Source organism: Stegastes partitus, unplaced genomic scaffold (genome assembly GCF_000690725.1).
Source record: "Stegastes partitus isolate 25-593 unplaced genomic scaffold, Stegastes_partitus-1.0.2 Scaffold164, whole genome shotgun sequence".
Lineage (NCBI taxonomy): Eukaryota > Metazoa > Chordata > Actinopteri > Pomacentridae > Stegastes > Stegastes partitus.
In genome coordinates this window covers 421000-441329 of record NW_007577895.1, presented here as the reverse complement: position 1 = coordinate 441329, position 20330 = coordinate 421000, and the positions used below count along the sequence as shown (strand labels likewise).

Genomic DNA, 20330 nt, shown 5'->3' with positions numbered 1-20330 from the left:
AGCTTTAAAAAGACACATTAAAATATATTTAGGACTTCCACCTTACGAGCTCTTTTCATTGGTTCTTGTCGGCTCATGTGTTATCAGATTTTGAAGGGTGAGTGTGCATGGGGGATTGGGGTGAGTTAGAAACAGAGAGAGAGAGAGAGAAGAGGAGGCCGTACCATTGTCCCAAAGCCATGATGGGAGGAGTTAGAGCAGAAAACTTCCTCAGTCACTGACATGCTGACTTGGATTGCCTCTGCAACACACACACAGACACATACACCAGCACACTCCCACACACTTTCTTTCTCTTATTTTCTTTTTTTTTTTGGACAGTGGAGAATGACAGCAGTTTCAGCAGCTGTCATGACATGCAGCTCACCAGTTAAACGGTGAAACTACGCACACTCACACAAAGTGATATATAGACACATTCTGCCACGCACACGAGGAATGAATTGAGAGAGGAGAGCTGGCAGCAACGCAGAGGTAAGGGTGCTTTTTTTTCCTGCTTTTAATGCTTTTATCTCCTCCTTGAGTCTCACTGTGCCATAAACCTACTTCTGTTTAGCAAACACTGCTGCACTTTGTACTTCGTCACATAACCGTAAAGTTGCTGTCAGCCAAGAGTGCACGGGATAAACAGTGCATCTGTAAATGGGCAGTGATTTTCAAGTAGTGATTTCAGTTCCTTATTCTTTTCACTGGCGGTTTGACAATATGTCTCCTGAGCAGCAAGTAAACAGACTTTCAGTAAATGACACTCTTCTAATGTGTCCCTATTTCACTTGGAATAAGTGGAAGAATGTCAGACCGTGGATATAAAATTGAGCTATCCTCAAAAGCCTGAAGAATCTGCAATTACACTTCCACAATGTTTGTTTCAGAGTTACAAATGCCGCTATGCAACAGTGTGGGAATCTCCCTGCAGGGAGCTCTACCCCAGACACACAGGCATGTGAGTGAGCTAACAGGGGGTTAGTCTAAACTTAGAGCCCATACCCCCTGTCTCATATTACTCTCTGCTAACTCTTCTTCAACATATTCTAAACCTACAAACCCACATTGTACATACTCACACATACACACTGAGACACAAACACCTCAAACAACCCGTGCTTGTCATGCATTTGAACACAGCCCAGCCAGTGCTGACACCATATGTTTCTCATTAGGTTGAATGTTATTGTCATGGACCGCCGAGTGTCACAATTGTAGTCCCGGCATTTTGCTGTGGCTTCAGACTGTGCGGAGACTATAAGGTCGTTTATGGTATGCGGTCAATAGACTCGACAATCCCTGTCATTACAAGCAATACATTAAGTGTTTAGTCTGTAATCATGCGCATTGTTTGTCAGAGACTGAAGTAAAGTTGTGCCACAGCGTGCACTCATTCAAAAGAGGAAGGGTTTTGACGCTGCAGCTGCCAGGAAACAGCAGCTAGATCCACAGGTGTACCATAAAGAGGATATTGTGGCTAACACAGCATCACTAAACAGATTGTATTGTTTTATTGACAACCGTTTGAGTCAAAGTGGGACAGATAGTGACCCTTGTGCAGCTTTTGCGGCTAACAAAGACCCGTGACTGCACATATCAGCCTTGACAAGTCTATGTTTATTAGATTAGACATCTGTTGCACTATGAGAAACAAGCAGGGCAGTCAAGAGAGTGTCAGGATATGCTCTGACATGCCTTCAGCCTGTTTACAGCCTCACGAGATACACATGCACAGATTCAGTCTTGACCATTCAGCCGCCATACAAACAAGATGAAGACGGTGATCTCAGACAAGCGGATCTTGACCTTTGGTTTCCTGAAGCAGTGCAGCGAGCTGGGCTCAGAGGAGGAAGAAAACTTCATGCATTTCTCCATGCATCAGTGATTACATGCAATGGCAGTTGACAAAAGTCATGTAAGCCGTGAGCTGTTTCCATCACCACGTCAAATTGATGTTTTCCTTTCTGTGTTAACCGTATAATAAGCAATGCGCTGGACTGCTTCCAATCTTGACAGATATTTCTAAGCTTATATTCATGCAGTTGTTATGCATTAAAGAGTTCAACATATTTATATACACATTTTCCTAAAAGTGATTATTTTATTCTCTGCTTTATACATGTACGTTTTTGATATAACTGGCGAGGTTTTTCAAACTTTGGGTTGAGGTTGAAAGATATTTATATTTAAGACAGGATCTAATGAAAGATGTTATGAGTTGCAGCTGCACTAAATCTAGTGTCCAGTGCTTTTGGAGTTTGACTCATACAGAACCCAATTACTTTATCATAAACACAAAAAATTAGGAATCTTCTACTTTCAAATTTTCTCATTTACAGCATTTAAATACAAAGATAGTTTAGTTGTGCAAATCCAACCTAATGTTTTGTATGAATTGATAAAATTTGAAATGTAATATTGATTGTTATATGTCAGTCTGCAGGGGCAGATAAATCAAAGATTGTTTTACCACCAGTTGGATGTATATTTAGAGGCCTACTTTCCAGTTTTGCTGTATCCACCTAAATGTTAAAACAAATAATTGCAACCACATTTGAAAACTTAAAAAAAAAACAACTATAAAAACATTTTTAAAAATTTCATAATATAATACATTTAAGACTTCTACTTATTATCTGATAAAGTTCAGTGACACTACATGCTAAACTAATATGCTATTAGCCTAATCTGATTTGTAACATATCCTAAAATAATCACTACTGTGTGTACAATAAACCAGTACTGTAAATAGACCTTTCAATTTACTGTTCATCGTATTATATTGGTTTGTCACTGCATTCAACAGGTTATTTATAGCAGTTTTAAGACTATTTGTGAATGAGTGTGAAAATAGTGTGACAACTGGATGTCACTTGGAGTTACAAACGTACAGAGAATTAGCAAATACATGTGTAGCTAACCTCAGCAGAGTTTCAGCTAGTTGTTTGCTTTCCGTTGCACAAAGTTACAGCGTCGTTTCGCTCTGACCATTCTCCTGATGTCACTTTTGGTTGCAACAGCCAGCTGTTTTGCTCACAGTTAGCAACTGGATGCATCTGGTCTAACATTTAGCAGCGTTTCCCCCAGGGCTAAGTGAGGTCAAAAACAAGTTGTTTTCATTGCCACCAAATGACCAAAAAATATGTTCTTGCAGCTTTAATTAAAGGGAAAGAAGACAAACACCCTCAGTAATGTATTATTATGACACACTCAGATCAGGAACACCACACAACTCCCAATGTAGCATTAAGTTTTGGCTCCAACTAAACAGTTTGGTATCACTGCAGTGTTCATGTGCTGGAACATTAATGTCCAATTACCACCGTCCAACTCGAGGCCTCTGTTGAAAAGAACATAATAGATATTTTATGAATAAATTCACACCCTGAATGGAGCCATACTTGTATAATAGACTATTTCCTTCTAAGATTGTAAAGGGTCACATAAGGTCAATGATTCTGACCTTCCTATGGCAGCACATTTTGTTGGCTCTACATCCCCTTTAACATCACAGAGGTGAGCAGTCAGAACCTTCATGAGCTCTCTCGCTGTGCAATCTCCACTTTCCACACCCGTCCTTTCCTTCATAGTGACCTCACAGTGTAGAACCGATGCTCTCCGGCTGTGCTCATTGTCATATCTGTTACCCATCTGATGGTGGAAAGCAGAGCTGAGTAAAACTCTGCGCTGCAGATAAACTGATCCTCGATCTGTGCGACCCAGCATCTCTCACCCTCACTTTGCTGTGACCTTGCAGCCTGTCCCTCTCGTGGCATTGCCTTACAGCGGATCAGCAACACACTACACCATCGACAAAAACAAAAGACACAAACATTGTCTTTGTGACACACATTCTGGGCATATTTTCACTGACCCGAACACACACACACAACACATAGGGAAACTCTTACTTAGGCCTGCTCCCCCCCCTACACACACTCATACCAATCACAGAGTGCTTTGTGCATTCAGTGACTGGCTGGGCAGCTACTGAAGAGAGAGAGAGACAGAGAGAGAGAGAGAGAGACTGGTGGGAGGGGGAAGATGGAGACAGCAGCAAGAGACAGAAATATTACAAAGAGAAGCGGACAGACAGAGATGAGATAAGGCTTGCAGGGGGGGACAGTGGAGACACATCCAGTCAGTAGCTAACTGCTGGAGAGACAGAGTGAGCAGGGCAGGAAAGGGAATACAGAAATAGGAAGGGAACCGGGGCTTGTCCACCAGAGAGGAAGAGAGTGAGTTGTTGTTAAAGAGGCTGAGGGGAACTGATGGGATGGCATTGATCTCTGGGAGCAGCCGGCTCTTGGGCCAGATGGCGTCTTGTTGCTGCAGACCGCTCCTCAACTCCTCCTGTTGTGGACCGCTCATCAAAGTCTGCCTCTCCTCCTTCACAGGTCGGTCCCACCTCGCTCTCTGTTGTCCGCTGTCATGAGACGGGCTGCTACGTTCAGATAGGCAGGAGCTTAGGTCGATATGCGACATGGGTAACACACTTAGCCAAGAAGGTAAAAAAGGGCATGGTGTGTCTCTGCACTGTAGCAGCATGACTGTGCTCGTGTTGACTCAAGCAGTCCTGTTGGTGCTAACCGTGCTCTGTGTTGTAGGACGGAAAGAATAGGCTGTTGTCCTCTCTGGCATAATGTCATGTTGCATATTGTGTTGCTAAATTGTGCGCCCCATTGTCTTGTTGGGAATGCTTTGCATCAAGATAATAATGTCCTGTTGTGTTTTGTTGTTGCACTGACAAAGCATGTTGAAAATAAAAAATATAAAAGTGGCACTCTAATCAAAAGTATTTCTGTTTGTATCTGGTTGCTTCCTTTTGTCAGTGTAAAAGGCGTTTGATAGTGTGACCACACTGACATGACTCTGAGGAATCAGGGGCAGGGCAACTGTGTGTGAAGTTTGTTCTAATGTCAGTGCAGTTGTGTGTCTGTGCCGGGCCCTGTGTGGGTTCAGCGTCATTGTATCCCCCCCCCTCCAACGACTCATCAAACTAACCAATGGCTCAAACTTGGCGTTTTCAATATAAACTGCTGCACTTGTCTCCCCCCAGTCATGTTAACACTCTCCCCTATCAAGAAAAACTAATTTTCTTTGAAAGGATGGTTGGGCTTTTTGAGAAAAAACCTTTACTGTATATGTTTTCTTGCCACGATGACAAGACTGACACTGCTTTCATGTCTGTAGGGTAAAGCTACTGTCAAGGAATAATGAACTTGGCTTGGTTAAACACTGGAAACAGCAAGACTGGTGAAAAGAAGCTTCACTAATTATCTATTGTTTGTCTAATCTGTACAAAAGCCTACCTATAAAAACTAATTATGCACATAATAACTTCCAAGAGTCTCCATTGGTTACCTGGTGACTGCTCCCTGCCAAGAAATAGTCTAGCTCATAAGCAAACCCTTGTAACACTTTGGTTTTTGTAATATATTATGTTATTGAGCTTTAGGGGTAGTGATGCGCAGATTTTGCCCTGTTTGGATTGAGCAGCACGTTCATTATGCTAAGCTAACTAGCTGCAGGGTGTAGCATCACATTTACCGTACAGACGTGAGAGTTGTGCGAGCGAGAAAGCCAATATGCACATTTCCCAAAAATGTCAAACTATTCCTTTAAGATGCACTGGTGTGATATTTGACACTGTATAGTAAGTAACTGATGACTCATCGATTGAAAGGCAGAATAAAGAGTCTAAATGTGATTTTTTTTTTTGTTGTATCACTGATCTGTTTCCCTTTTCACAGACATCTCTCCTGCAGAGCTGGATGCTCTTTGGAGGGAGCCGCCGTACACTCTGAATGAACACTTCTCTGGCAATGACAACATGACTCAAGGTATAGTAGCTGATCCAGATGCCCTGGACCTCTCAGTTAATTTGAAACCATAATATTATAAAGTTTTAGTTTGGAGTATGAAAAGCTTGTTAGGTCCCTGTGAGAGGAAGCACTTCTGCTTTCTCTGTGGTCAAACCGAGGAAGTGTTTGGGATATCCTCCCTGCACAATGGAACAAACTAGGGGAAGCCCGTCACTACTATATTGTAAAAAAAAGTAAAAATAAAAAAAATACAACCACCTATTATAATGTGTGCATCCATGTGGCTGATATTTATAGAGTTTGAAACTATTAAGATGATGTCCATACACTGAGATAAATAGTCAAAGTATTGGATAAATGAATGGTTGTATTAGCCAAAAGCAGAAGATAAACACATACATTGTTGACTAAAAGCAATGGATTAATGACCGAAAGTCTAGTTTCTGACACTTTAATTGGCAGGACTGTAGAATGAATGCACAACACCCTTCGCTGGTGTTTGGATGCATTAAGAAATAACATTAATTTCCATAATATATACAGTGGCAAATAACATCTTGTTTCAAACAACTGAAATGATCTCATTTGGAATTTATGACTGGTGTTGCCACTAAGGAAATATTTGAGCAATGGTGGTTCGTTCAAGAAAGAGATTGGAAGCTCTAAATCACATGTTCGGCCTGTCTAAATACCAACCACAGATATTGTTTTGTTAAATGGCACCAGTGATTGCTATCTTATGTCATCTGGTAACATTTGCATCGTTTAAATCTCCACGTCAGTCTGGGACTTGGATTACAGCCTGCTTTAAACAGTCCTTGTGATGACCGCTTTGATAAAATAGTTTCAACAAACGACACACCTGTCCTCATCACACAGATAAAATCTACAAACAGAATACTGTTTAGGAAGCACCGGCTCAACCAGTGACAGACTGAGTTATGTCATGCTTTCATTTTGACCGTTATTCAATGAAGGTGACCATCTCAACTCAACCCAGCAACTGTTTTCCTGATGTTTCCTCTTGTAGGAGCTGTTGAAGAGGAGGACGGTCCTGGAGTGGAGTCAGGTGAAGGTGGAGTGGAGTCTGATAGCTACTGGAAGAAGAAAGAGGCTTTCCTTAGAGGAAGCAAAGTGTCATTGGGGGAGAAATTCTCTTCAGGTACAATTCACGATGGACTCCCCACAGTCCATCGCTTGACTTGTCTTTCAGCTGGAAAACTAGCTTCTTTGTCATCCAGTCATGACTAGCAGTATTTCATATAAAAAAAGAATTTCCCATGGTTATTACATTTATGCATACTGATGAGGTGCATTCCCCTGTCTACTAATGTTTTACTCACTCAGCAGTTTAGCTTCATCCATCACATTCCCCCAGGTTCTTCCTTTCAAATGGATGTAAATGGCCACACTGAGAGTCCAGTAAGAGGCCTAATAGCTTTGTTATTCCTCCAGGGACTCACATTGTGCTCACAAAGCATCTCACTGATACATAAGCTCTCAAGGAAAATCTTTAACAAACTCTTGAAAGTTTTGTCTCACTTGCTCGTAGAGACAAATTTCATCTCAGGTTGTTTTATTTTTTTTTCTTTCACTTATTTGCCATAAATTTGTTTTGATTCTGTCTTATTTCACTACGCTACATGCTTTTGGTCTTTTCTTGCTAGAAATTGTGCTGTTGTTCACGGGGCGGAGGCGCTCCAGTGCGGATCCTGACCGGGCCCTACAGGAGGCGCTGCGCACTCGACTCCGAGTGGTGGAGAGCAACAGCCAGGACGTCATACAGCTCTTTAAAGTGAGTGACCCGACAGTGCAGAGGTTACACAGACTTTACTGCACTTTTAAACATTCAGATATGATAAACCACAATGATGAGTCCGTCTGATGAAGTGTGATGTATGATACTGTGCTGTGCTCTTTATAAAGATAGCTAAATGCTCTGTTATGTAAGATGAGTTGTTGTTTCTGCAGGACTTGTCTGCACGTCTGGTATCTGTCCACGCTGAGAAAGATAGCTTTGTGCTCACATTCAAGACTGTGGAGGAAATCTGGAAGTTTTCAACTTACTTATCATTAGGTAGGACTGAGCGGAATCCTTTAGGACAACATTTTGATCTCTGTGTTGTATTTCTTTTCCCATATTATCATTACAGTGTTGGTTTACTTCTTTGTGGTGGTATTTCAGTTGGGCTGCATGTGCTCTGTCCTAGGCTATGTGGCTCGTTGTTTGGAGAACTTCCTGTGCGATCAGTCGTTCTGGCTGGACGCAGAGCTGCTCAGTGACTTGGAGATCAACGTAACAGTGGATGAGGAACATCTGGCCACCCTCTACCTGGGACTTTTACTCCAGGAAGGTCAGTGGTGTTGCGAAGCACAGTCCACAGTTGATTTTAATGGACTATAATGAATGTTTTTGTGGTGTCAACAAGACACCAAGTAAAAACAGAGGGAGTGAAAAAAGGTGATCTTCCCTGAATAAAACTGATCTAAACGTGCAAATAGAAATCAAATCCAGTCAATCAAACTGGGATTCAAAAGTTTAACTCTAATCTTTACTCCAGACTTTAAAGCTCCTCTCTTTATTTCAAAAACTCAAACAGTTACTGACATTGCAGCGAAAGACTTTGGAAAACTTGAAACTATATTTAAAGAACTCATTGTCAGAGGAATCTTGTATATGGACACTTAATTATCTATTAAGTGGCTGCAGCTGCCTTTTGATCCCATTATTTTTAATCCATTTATTCCCGACCCCAATTAACTTCATGAACAGACTGATGCACAAATGGGTGTTTTATATTTAGTTGAGGAGCTTTTCTGCTTTACTCTGAAAAAAAAAAACCTAATCTCTAAAATATGAAAGACTTCTAATTAAGTCAGTGTTGTTTTAGACCTGCTGCTTGACATACCTTTGCATTGTAAAGATTTTCCACAGTTGGATTAACTTAAAACCAGACCTCAAGATTGCATCGGATTTTGTTAATGTTTTGCAAAATGAGTTCTGCTGAAGCAAAACTATTGCACTACTTTCCACTGAGAATGTTTATTGATTTCCCTCCTGCCTGGTCTACACAGACATCCTTACTTTCTCTTGAACGTTCCCCTTAGGCAAAAAGCTTCACGGAAATGTATAATAGGACTGCAGTGCTGGCAAATAGTGATGAGAATTACATTAACTTAATAGGGGGAGGATATAAAACATCCATCATTTGCTTGTGACTGAATGAGGGCACAACAGCTGCAGCAGTTTTGCCGATCTTTACCTTAAGCACAGCATCTCTCATCGACACCAAAAACACTGTCTGGATGTATACACGTGTATTTATACCGTCTGTATATGTTTGCGTGGAGCTTTGCAGAAGCTGAAGCATTCTACTGATAAATCTTTGCAGGCTCTTTCTTTGCCAAGGCGCTGTTTACAAGGAGTGAGCAGGATGAGGAAGACGAAGAGCAGCTGTCGTTCAAAAAGAACGACCTGCTGATGGTGAAGGACACCGGGCAGGACAACATGTGGGAGGGCACCATGCTGTCCACGGGAAATCACGGCCTGGTGCCAGTAAACGCCACGCAGCCGCTGCCCTACCCCTTCTACCAGTGAGTCACTTCATGTTGCTCAATTAGCCCCTTAAGTGATCGCTTCCTTGATTAACACATTCTCTTGTGGTGGGCATCTTTACACAGTAGTTGGTATAGTTTTGCTAAATTATACTTCCTGTTTGGTCAGGTGGTTCCTGAGGAAGTACCCGGGCCACGCTGGATGCTCACTCACGGAAAAGGAACCGTTTGAACATTCTATTGGTAAAGCTGTTCTGCATATTATGTAATGTTCACACAAAGAACATAATTTACTGTGATGCTTAAAAACAAATATGGGAGGGGAGGATTTATTGCCAATTTATTGCCAAATAATATGGCTTTAGGAGATGGTTGGGAAGGAATTTCACTAAAAGCTTTTTTTGTCTCGGCATGGACTTTGATGGAAATGGATGTCAAACGATGAGGCCAAGTTAACACAGTTGGATTCTTAAATGTCTTTTGTATAGACTGAGTAAACGTTGGAATTTATTTTACTAAAAATACCTCCAACCTGTCTATACTTTAACTTTTTTAAGTATCCTGTTCGGTCCTTGTTATAGCTTAAGGTCATCCTGTTCTGTTACAACAATTTCCCTGAGGTTTGCACCAAAGGGATCAATAATGTTCTATTCAATTCTTGGTCAGACAATGTGCTCCATTTTTGACCCGGAAACGTTCGTCTCTTTTTTCCCTTATCGTATTCATCTCATCACCTCAGTGACAGGTTCATGTGTAGCCATCGTTGACTACAGTCCAGGTGGCCCAGATGAGCTCCAGCTGAGTCAAGGAGATACTGTGGAGATCCAGGGTCTGCTGCTCCGGGGCCTGGACGTTTTCATAGGAAGACATGCTTCCACGGGACACACTGGCTTCGTACACAAGGCCCACGTCAAGCCCCTGAACACCTCACCGCTGTAAGAAGTTCCATTTCTTTCATTTATAATAACTATTTTTAACACGCCATGACTTGCTCTTGCTCATTTCATTATGTTGTGCGTCATTTTGACTTTAAAGCGCTTCGTCGTAATCAAATCCACATTCATTATGATTTATTTTAAGTCTATTGCTTGTCGTTAATGAAATCCTGTTTAGTGTATCTGCAGTCTGGATGGGGTGGATGGGATCATGAGGTTGCGGAGATAGCAGAAATGACAATGCTGCCTTTGTCTCCCTCGCACAGAGATGAACAATTGGTCTTTCTGACTGAGGAGGAGAAGGCCAGCCTGGCTCAGGTTAACCCGTGTAGCTCTGAGCCAAGTGACAGCAGTCTGCTGGAAAGACTCTTCTCGTCTGACATCAGCTCCGTGTACAGGCTAGGTAAAGGGATCACTGGGATGATGAAGAGATATTCTTTCAGGAAATGGAAAGGAGAAGAGTTGTGCCACATAACTGAAATATAGGTCATGTTTGGTTTCATGTGCAGCTTCTGTTTGTTTCTTAAATAGTTTGTGATTCATTCTGTGAGGAATAGTTTCCATTTTCTACTCCCCACTGGAACATTGATGCTTAAATTGATTTACCTTGTGTGTTTCCAGATAGACTAGATGACACTGATTTCATGTACATCAGGAATCGACCAAAACATGGTAAAATTATCATTTTACTTATAAGCTTAAAACTTCTCTGTTCTGCGCTGATACACTGAAGTACTTTATTTGTGCTTTATTTGTCTTCTTTACAGATCACAAGGGTCTTACAAGCGCCCGTCAGAGCGTCATGTCGGAGAGAAGCGGTGGGACACCCCCTCTCCAGTCCTCCCCTCGCACATCTTTCTCTCAATCCTCCCTTCATACGTCCCTCTATCACTCTCACAATCCTCTGCCGCGAGAGGGAGAGCGACTGTCCTTCACTCTGGAAGACACATTCAGAGAACTGGACGAATTCCAGGAAGATCCTCCTCTTTTCTTGGAAGAGAACAGCTGGGACGGGGAGGAGTCCGAACTCAGTGACCCGACACTGACCCTGCTCAATCACCAACACTTCCAGGTCAGGCCAGGTCTTGCTTTTTTCTATCTGTTAATCCATCGACATTTGAAGTCAATGATGTACAAATAAGAATTTTATCTGAGTAGCTTTATGATTGGAATGCACAACACTGCATGGTCGGTAGTAAAAACATTATCAGTGTACTTTGGTCTGCACGTTTCCTCCACTACCATATTTGTTCTTGTTTTCAGCTCACTTCCTGGTCTGTAACTCCTGAACCGTTTCATATATAAAAACCACAGGGGTCAGCACAAGTTCAAATTTGCATTATTAAAGTCATTATTTAAACTATTTGTGAAAAAAACTACTGTATGCCCAATGCAAACACAGAGACCACAGAGAATCATAGCAACTCTGCAGTTCTCCTCAGCGTATTGTTTTGGTTTTACAGCCTACACGCATGAGGTTTGTAAGTTAAATGTTGAGTCTTTTCAGCACATCAGGTAGCACAGCTTCCTGACTTTGCTAAGAGGCTTTCCAGTTCAGGACGTGAAGAAGCTGAATAAGTTGGATGGATGTTTGAGACACTTTCACTTTTGGGCTGGCAACTCATTTTTAAAATTTTACCAAGTTCCATGTGACAAAATTCAGAATTAACCTACAAACCAAAGCGTGATCGGGACACTGATGACTTCTCAGTCCAATTATCTCTGTTGTTAACTAAAATCTTGAGTTTGTTGTTCTTCCAGGAGGAATTCCTGCCTCTGTACGACATACAGTATTCCTTCCTGTGGGTGACCTTCAGCGGTAAGACAGAGGATGAGTTGTCAGGACATCTCGAGACTGTCAGGGAGTGCGCCAAAAGACTGGGCATGCACTGGGCGCATCGACGGGCATGCTTTCTCCTGGGAAGACTGTGTGCCAGGAAGGTCAAATTCTCCCAGGTATCTGCTTTATATTTACTATCAATGCTCTGTGTGTCTGATTATATGCCATAGTTTTCCACAAACAGACAATTCAAGGCAAACTAGCCTGTAACAAGACACCACAGGATGCTATTCATATAATCTTATGGTCAGTGAAGTTAGCACAATAACACTAGCATTTAAACTGGAGTCAAGGATAAAACACATACAATAAACACAGAATACTACTGTAATACGACTGTAATTCTACACTCTAATGCACTCTCACGTATTGGATGACCAGTTATGACTGCATCTCTTGAAATCATCTCTTACTATCAAGTTTCCATTTCCCCTCAGGCACGTGTTTACTACGAGGAGGCTCTGAGCGTTTCCGTGGACAGTTTCTCAGACACTCCATTCCTCATCGCTCTCTTTACAAACCTCACTGCCGTCTACCTGAAGCAACGCATGACGGACAAACTGCCCCAGACTCTGGAGAAGGCCAGCGCCCTGCTCCTCTGTCTTCCCTGCCACTCCTTCACATCCACAGACGAAGTCGAACTGCTGCAGCTCCTCATGAGGAGATCGGTGGTGTTGGTGGACAAACACCTGGAGGCTCGCATATGCTACCTCATGTCCAGCCTCTTCCTGCTTCTCAGGAAGACTGATGACGCTCTTCCCTTCGTCGAGCGACTCCAGTTTCTCTCAGTGACTATCTCTGCCACCGAGGGCCGACCTATAGTTCCTCTGGACCTCAACTGGCTCTTGAGTTGGCTCTACCATCGCAAATACATGCCTTACTTAGCGCTGGCCTCTCTGAGCCTGGATTCAAGACAAGACCACTCCCTCCACAATGCCTTCCAGAGGGTTGAGTTGTTTATCAGGAACTCTGTTCGTCTGAACCCGTGCTGGAAGGAAGGGACCTCCCTGCTTCCAGCTCAGATTGTGGTTTACTTGCAGCAGGCCCTGGCTATAGCTGAGCAGGTGGATGACAAAAAGACCCAGAGGGATCTGTGCTTGGGCTTGGCCTCAATTTACCAGCAGTACGGTGCTCTGGACAAAGCAGTGTGCTGCGCTCAACAAGCTGTGGAGACGGGAGGCCACATCAATGAGGAGGAGGGCTTTGAGGCTTCTGTGCTGCTTGGGTGGCTGCTGGTGCTGACAGGTCAGGCTGAGAAGGCCCAGAGTGTCCTGCAACCTCTGCTAACATCACTACAGGTACAGCAACTGATGATGAGCAAGGAGCAATGATAATCACGTGGAAAAATGCAGTACTTTTGTATCGACAGTGTTTCTTCTTCCAGATTAATGTCATGTGTAATCCCTGTGTATGTTTCCCTGCAGGGAACAGACTGTCCCACCCAGCGAGGTGTGATCCATAACCTCCTGGCTTTGTGTCTGAGGCATCAGGGTCGCATCCCAGAGGCAGGCTGGCACTTCCACTCTGCTTTGGTAATCTCCAGAGAGAGTGGAAACCAGAGGAATCAGGCCCTGGCACTGGCCAACCTGGGCTGTCTGGCACTGGTTGTTGGGGCATCTTGGGTTGCAGAACGCTTCCTTGTCAGGTCAGATATTTGTCCTTTTATGATTGTTGCAAGGAAGACAGATTTTGCAAAGAGTTAATTATTTTTAATCGTGCCTTTTTTCATCCTAACTAGATCCCTGTGCCTTTTTCTGGAGCTCTGGGAAGGCCCGACAGACGAGGAGCACGTTCAGACCTACCTGTGGCTCGGGCGAAGCTACAAAGACAGGGGGAAGAGACAGGACATCAGGGCGTGTTACGAAATGGGCCTTCTAATTGCACTACATGCCAGAAACTTGCACAGTAAGTACAAGTTGAACCACTTAAAGTGTACGTGTAATCTGATTTAACTGAGCTTAGCCACTGATCCTGACGAGTTTGACAACCCCTTCAGGCATATTTTTCACAGCCACCAGCCCGACACACGGGCCAGTAAACATACACTACACCAACCTTGTAACAACACAGAAAGTAACATAAAGCCAAGTGTAGACTATTAGACCATTTAATCTGGTCGGATACAAGTGTCATCTGCTCCATATTACTGCAGCACAAAACAACAACAAAAAAATATGTCAGTCTTCATAATTCAAACTTAATCAAATTGAAGAAAAAGCATCTGATTTCCATTTGTCTTCCATCAACTAAGCAGTATGTTTGACAGCTAAAGAATGGGGAAAAAAAACTGCTGAAGCTCTGGAAAATGATTATGAGACCATCTGTTGCTTTCTTTTACCAAGTCTGCACAACAGGCGTTCATCAGTTTTAGATTTTGTTTGAATTTTTCTCATAGGTTAAATAACTACAGCATCTGTCAAAAGACATAAAAAGGTCTTATCATAACTCAACACAAGCACTAAAACAAGTTTAAGAACATGAGTATTCAAAATGTCAAAAATTTAACATTTACATTCGAAAAACATTTTTTGAGTCACTATTATTTTGTGCATAAGCTTTATATGGTGGGTCAACAGATAATCCAAAATAAACGATCACTTAATGCCTAAAACAAGCCAATTGTGAGATAACAAAAAGACAGCTGTCAGTGCTTATTACAACTTTAAGATGAAAACACAGTATGGCTTCACTAAAAGCTGCAAAACAGCAGTCACAGTGAAGCAATAATTATTTCCAAAGCTATATTTATTGAAAACTATATTTTTAAAGGGCGCTAATTTATTTTTTTGTTACTTAAGTCCAGCATAAATATGTTTGTGCTCAAATAAAAAACAATAATACAACTGATGGTAGTTAGAGGACCAGACTGGGCTTATTTTTTTCTTATTCAATAGCATAAATGTACCAGAGTACATGTTGTCTGTGGACCAACTTGTGATTTCCATCACTACTTTTCATAGGTCAGATGGTGGTAGCCAAGGCGCTAAGCCGGCTGTACGCTGACATGCTGCTCTATGGTCAGAGCATCGTCTACTACGAACACTGTGTGTCGGTATCAAGAGAGCTGAAGGACAAGAGACTGGAAGGAGAGTATCTGGAAATCCTCAGCAGCCTCTACCTCTCGCTCAACACTGAGAGGTGAATAATTTGCCTCTCCTTGCCACTCAATCAGATTCTCTGTCCATCTTTATCTCAACAACTTTGTTTTATATTCTACTCTTAACTCTAAATTGTGCTGTGCAGATCCTCTCGTAAGTCTCTTGACTACACCAAGCAGAGCCTGAGGATTTCTATTGATTTGGGCAAGAGGGAGGAAGAGTCGGAGACCTGGCTACAAGTGGGACGCATCTATTACCTCATCCACGAGGACGAGCTGGCCGACATGTACCTGCAGGTGAGCACGAAGGATGATATGAGGGTGTGGTGTGGTTACAGGAAGGTGGTGAACATTTTTTAATCATTTTCTTTTCCTTGTTCTGCCCTTTGCTCTTTAATAAAACCGGTATCCGGCGTATGCAGGCACTCCTCATTCCTGAGCAGCAAAGATAGTGGCTTCATCACTTCCTTTCTGAGCTCCCAGTGTTTTGTTTATTTACTTTTACCACCGTAAAAAAAAAGTTTAATAAAGTGTGACATTTCCCTGACAATCACAAACAACACAAACAGCTGAGTTTCACATACGAATAACAGCATGGTTTGACTGACAGGCAGCAGTAAAGACGGCCCTGAGGATGAATGATCCTCACTTTGCTATGAGCATCTATGAGGAGGCAGGAGATGTCTACTTTAAAGGCCACAGGAACCGCATGGCTTCACTGCCTTTCTACAGGGTAAGACAATTCCAAATCAAATACACTTAAACTAGTATCACATGCAGTGTTTTCCACGACAAACTATTAAGTTCTGGTTTGATTAAATATTTTCTTCCTCTTGGCACCACTGAGCTCAACAAAAAAAAAATTGTTTTTCAGGATGGCAGCTTACCGTTTGCGCGGAGCATCAACGACATCCACTCAGAGTTCCGTTTGTTAAGTAAACTCACAGAGCTGTTGATGAACCAAAGAGAGCAGGAGGAAGCTCTGCAGTACGCCAAGCTGGCTGTTCAGGTCGCCAGCAAAACAGGTACGAAGTAGAAGCGTGACCTGAGCCTCAGGGCTTCACTAGGATGTAAATTCACAATGTGCCTACTTTGTTGAACACTTTTTTTTCCTCCTCTCCCAGGAGTGCGTGTGAATGAGCAGACAGCCTACCACCGGCTGGCTACAATTCACTACAACATGCAGCGGTATGAGATGGCAGAAAACTACTACCTGAAGTCTTTGTCTCTGTGTCCGCCTGTCCTGCAGCACCCCATGGAGGCTCGCTACTACACGAAGGTCTACAGCAGGCTGGGAAACCTAACGCTACACAAACTCAAGGTACAGGAGGCGATGTGACTGTGTGGCAAAAGCAAACACAATGCACACAGTGTGTTCCTTCATTTAGTGACTCAGTCTGTAGTGCAGTTATCAACAAGTTTGTCAAGTTTGTCTTTCTCCTCAAACAAGAGTTTCGAGTGGAGTGGAGTTAATTAAAAGGTTTTTAATACATGGACCAAGTCAGAAATCTAGTAAACTTTAATTATTTTAGGTGTTACTGTTTCATGATGGGGCACCCTGGTGGCCTTTAAAGGCACCTACAATGAGACAGCATCTCTGCTTTCATCTCTTTAATGCAAATGCTCCAATACAGGAATTTAAAAATGTTCAAAAAATAAATACATACATTTTTTTAAATAATAATAAAAATGCTTTGTGACACAAATTAAAGTTTGTTATTGTGTCTGTATTTTTTTTTGTGGCTCCGGGAAATAACTGATCTATATAGTATGAAGATAAATTTGTATTTTTCCTAAACTAAATGTTCCAAACCTTTAAACAGCACTAAAACAAATATAAATGAAAGGTTACACCTACATAAATAATTTATTTTTGGTTTCTAAAATCTAATAGATTTTTTATTTTATTTTAAATAAATAAATCTCACAAAGCAGCAAGAAGCTATGTTTTCCACTAAAGATACTTTTGGTCATTGATCAATTTTCATCTTCAATATTTGTCATAAAAAGATGCCAATACATCTCAATATAATTCTAACTTTTCTCTTTCTACCTGCCCTGTTTTAGTTCTTTGCAACAACAACATTGTCTATATAGAGCACAAATTATAATTTGGGGGGTTTTACTTTTTCTTCAGTCTGTTATGGAGCATTTTTGTGCATTTAAAAAAGTCTGTAAACTCACAAAGCCTTAAGTCTACGCCAGAATGAATGAGTCACTCTCACAGAAAACATGGCTCCTTACCTGCCTCCAATGCCTTATTTGTAGTCCAAGCATTTCCTATGATACTTATCTACATCACCATGTAAAGCATTTGTAAAACGCCTGCCGAGCAGCAAGTTTGGGCCTTAAAGAATGAGCAGCTGTGGTGCAATATTGTTCGAGCCAATTCCACTGGAGCTGCATTCCTATAATCACCTATCTGGAGTTATGGTATGTAATCAGTGTTGGTTGGCTTTGATTGGGTCATCACTTTGACCAACCGATCAGGAAAAAAGCAGGAGCTAAAATCAAAGAGAGGTTGCAGCGGTGCTTAGTATAAGGAAAAATAATGTGTTTTTTTAACCTAAAGCATGTTAAAATATTCTAACAAACCCCAAAAATAGAATTATCAGCGTGTGGATGTCCATAAAATGGGCTCTTTTACTTTGTCTGGTATTCTTTTAATAGCAAATGGTGGCAATCAAAATCCAGCTTTCAAATGTGAAGATTATACGTTTAATTTCGATGAGAGCAGCTCTGACCTGTGCTGCCTTTGCAGGATGCTTTTGATGCAGTGAGCTACTTCCAGCTGGCTCTGGCGGCGGCACTTGAGGACCGAGCTAACCCCGAGGCTCTGTATGTGGTGTACATGAAGTTGGCCGAGATCCATGGCAACCACATGCCCGACGCTCAGCTGTGCCAAGTTTACAGAGACAGAGCCCAGAGTCTGAAGAGAGTTTTGGCTGGAGTGGAAAGCGCTGCTGTTGGAGAGGAAAACGCGGATTATGCAGACACAGAGTCTGGCCAAAAGAAGGAAAAGAACTTGGACGCTGATATGGGACACGCAGAAAGTCTGGTTAAGAGAAACGGCATTTCTGATTCCGTACCTGAAGATGAAAGGCGCGATGACGACTCACCTTCAAGAACTCGTGCGACCCGTGTGGACTCAGAGCACAGATGTACAGACGTTAATCTCAGAGATGCTAATGGGAGAGAAGATCACAATCACTATCTCCCTGACGCAGACGGTCCTTATGTGGATGTGTCTGGCTCTGAGACAGAAACCATCGCCAGTCAGTCGTACAGTGACAGCATTTTGACGGAGTCTTTTGATACAGCTAAGGAGCAGATCTCAGACTCCAGCAGCTCCACTGAGACTTTACAAACTCACCAGAATCCAACAGATGGGAAAGACTTTGACACTGACCACAGCGTAAACAGTCAAATACCTGCTAATCACACGAGTGACATCACAGAACACGCAGACGCCAGAGACACTGATTCTGACATTCAGGACGAACAAAACACTCCGACTGCAGACACAGATGCTCATGCAGCAGATCAAAAAGAGCCTGATATTGACTAAACTAAACTGAAGATATTTCTGAGGCTAGCGACACACACAGCAAACGTCATCACACGGTCTTCCTGTGGCACTTTATGTATGTTTTTCACTGACATTTCCATCATCTGGTCACGCGTCTGTTGGCCAGAAAACTGGTTGCCGACTTCCAGTCTCTCATTACGGCACTTATTGTACGAAAGATGATGTCAATATTGTAAAGCTATCAAGGATTTAGTTGATTCAAAGCATGTGCCTTTTCTGTAATATACACTGTGTTAATGATAGCGCACTGTGCTTGTAATATATGTTTTCTACATTTTGTATCTCTGGTAGATATAACAGAAACATAAAAAAAAGATTATTTTTACTTTGCTTGCTGAGTGTTGATTTCATGTGTTTGTATATTTAAATACAAGAGAAACATATTAACCCTGAGGAATACATATATTTTACAAAAGAAAACCACATTATTCACTTACCTAACGTTATTACAACCTTTAGAATAAGCAGTTGCTGTCGTTTTTTCTCAAAAAAAGGCTACAAAATGACCAGAAGAGCTGGGCTTGAACATAAGGAGACAGAGCATTTGTTAGTGACTATATTCGTCATTGGATAAATATACATTTGTTGCACCAGTGAGTATTTACAGAAGCAGAGAGGTGTATGTTAACTGACTAAAAATACACGACAGTGAGAGTTTTCACAAGTCAAAGCGCCAGTTGCAGAGACGTTTAAGACGTATTAGTCGCGTGGGTTCAGAGGCAGCATGTGTTATTAAGATAAATTCATATTTCATACGCAGGACTGGTTCACAGTTAATATAGAATATCAACAGATTTATCCGTTTCAGTAACATATACCAGAGTATTTCACTGGGTAACAAGATTTTTGCTCCTCTGACCATCAGCTAAAAGGCTGAGCAAATTGTTGTATCTATTTTGTACGCAGTGCTTAACAAATTTATTAGACCTCCACACGATCTAAGGTTTATGCCACAGCTGCCCTAAATTAATAGCATTGGTAAAAATCCTTTTTTTTAAATGTTTTCCTGCAATGGTTAAAATACCAGCATGTAGAAGCTCTGTAATAAAATTAGATTTGTAATGCTAAAAAATAATTATTATTGAATTTTTAAATTTACTGTCTTAAAAAAAAAAAAAAAAGAAAAGTAAAGCACATTATTATTTTTTATTAAGATGTCAAATTTTAGTTATTTACTTGCATTCCTGAACAGAAAAATTAGTTTTAGTGGTTGAATGTTATCTTTGATTAATTTCTGACTGTTCAGAGAAGTCCAGTGGCTCAAATTTGGATATAAAAAGGTGAATTCAGTTTGAAATTCCTCATCCCTGTTCAAAACATTGAGAGCCGGAGTGAAGCACTTCATGATGCTGGATGCTCTATACATATATATATATATATACAGTGCTTAACAAATTAGACAGGTGGTCCAATAAATGTGTTCACCACTGTACATCTTTTCACAGTAGTGTCTATATATTTTACTCCTTATTTCACAACAGGGAGTGTTTCCTTTGTGTAACTT

The 20330-nt window shown here is 41.7% G+C and overlaps 1 protein-coding gene across 4 annotated transcripts; it reads left to right on the top strand.

The window, feature by feature from the left end:
* The first annotated feature begins 283 nt into the window (after nucleotides 1-283).
* sh3tc2 (SH3 domain and tetratricopeptide repeats 2) lies at nucleotides 284-19151 on the top strand. 4 transcript variants are annotated; one of them, XM_008279583.1, is made up of 23 exons: nucleotides 284-474; nucleotides 4383-4493; nucleotides 5739-5828; nucleotides 6841-6972; nucleotides 7478-7605; nucleotides 7782-7887; nucleotides 8021-8164; nucleotides 9203-9404; nucleotides 9535-9608; nucleotides 10105-10300; nucleotides 10567-10703; nucleotides 10922-10972; nucleotides 11068-11372; nucleotides 12062-12256; nucleotides 12578-13438; nucleotides 13565-13785; nucleotides 13879-14045; nucleotides 15101-15278; nucleotides 15384-15534; nucleotides 15848-15970; nucleotides 16112-16262; nucleotides 16362-16558; nucleotides 17999-19151. In XM_008279583.1, exons 2-23 carry the CDS (start codon nucleotides 4469-4471, stop codon nucleotides 18803-18805), a joined length of 4641 nt encoding a protein of 1546 aa, XP_008277805.1. In that variant the 5' UTR covers nucleotides 284-474; nucleotides 4383-4468; the 3' UTR covers nucleotides 18806-19151. The 4 variants fall into 4 exon arrangements, with proteins under 4 accessions (XP_008277805.1, XP_008277806.1, XP_008277802.1 ...); XM_008279584.1 differs by lacking the exon at nucleotides 4383-4493; XM_008279580.1 differs by lacking the exons at nucleotides 284-474; nucleotides 4383-4493 and adding an exon at nucleotides 4098-4382.
* The last annotated feature ends 1179 nt before the right edge of the window (nucleotides 19152-20330 follow it).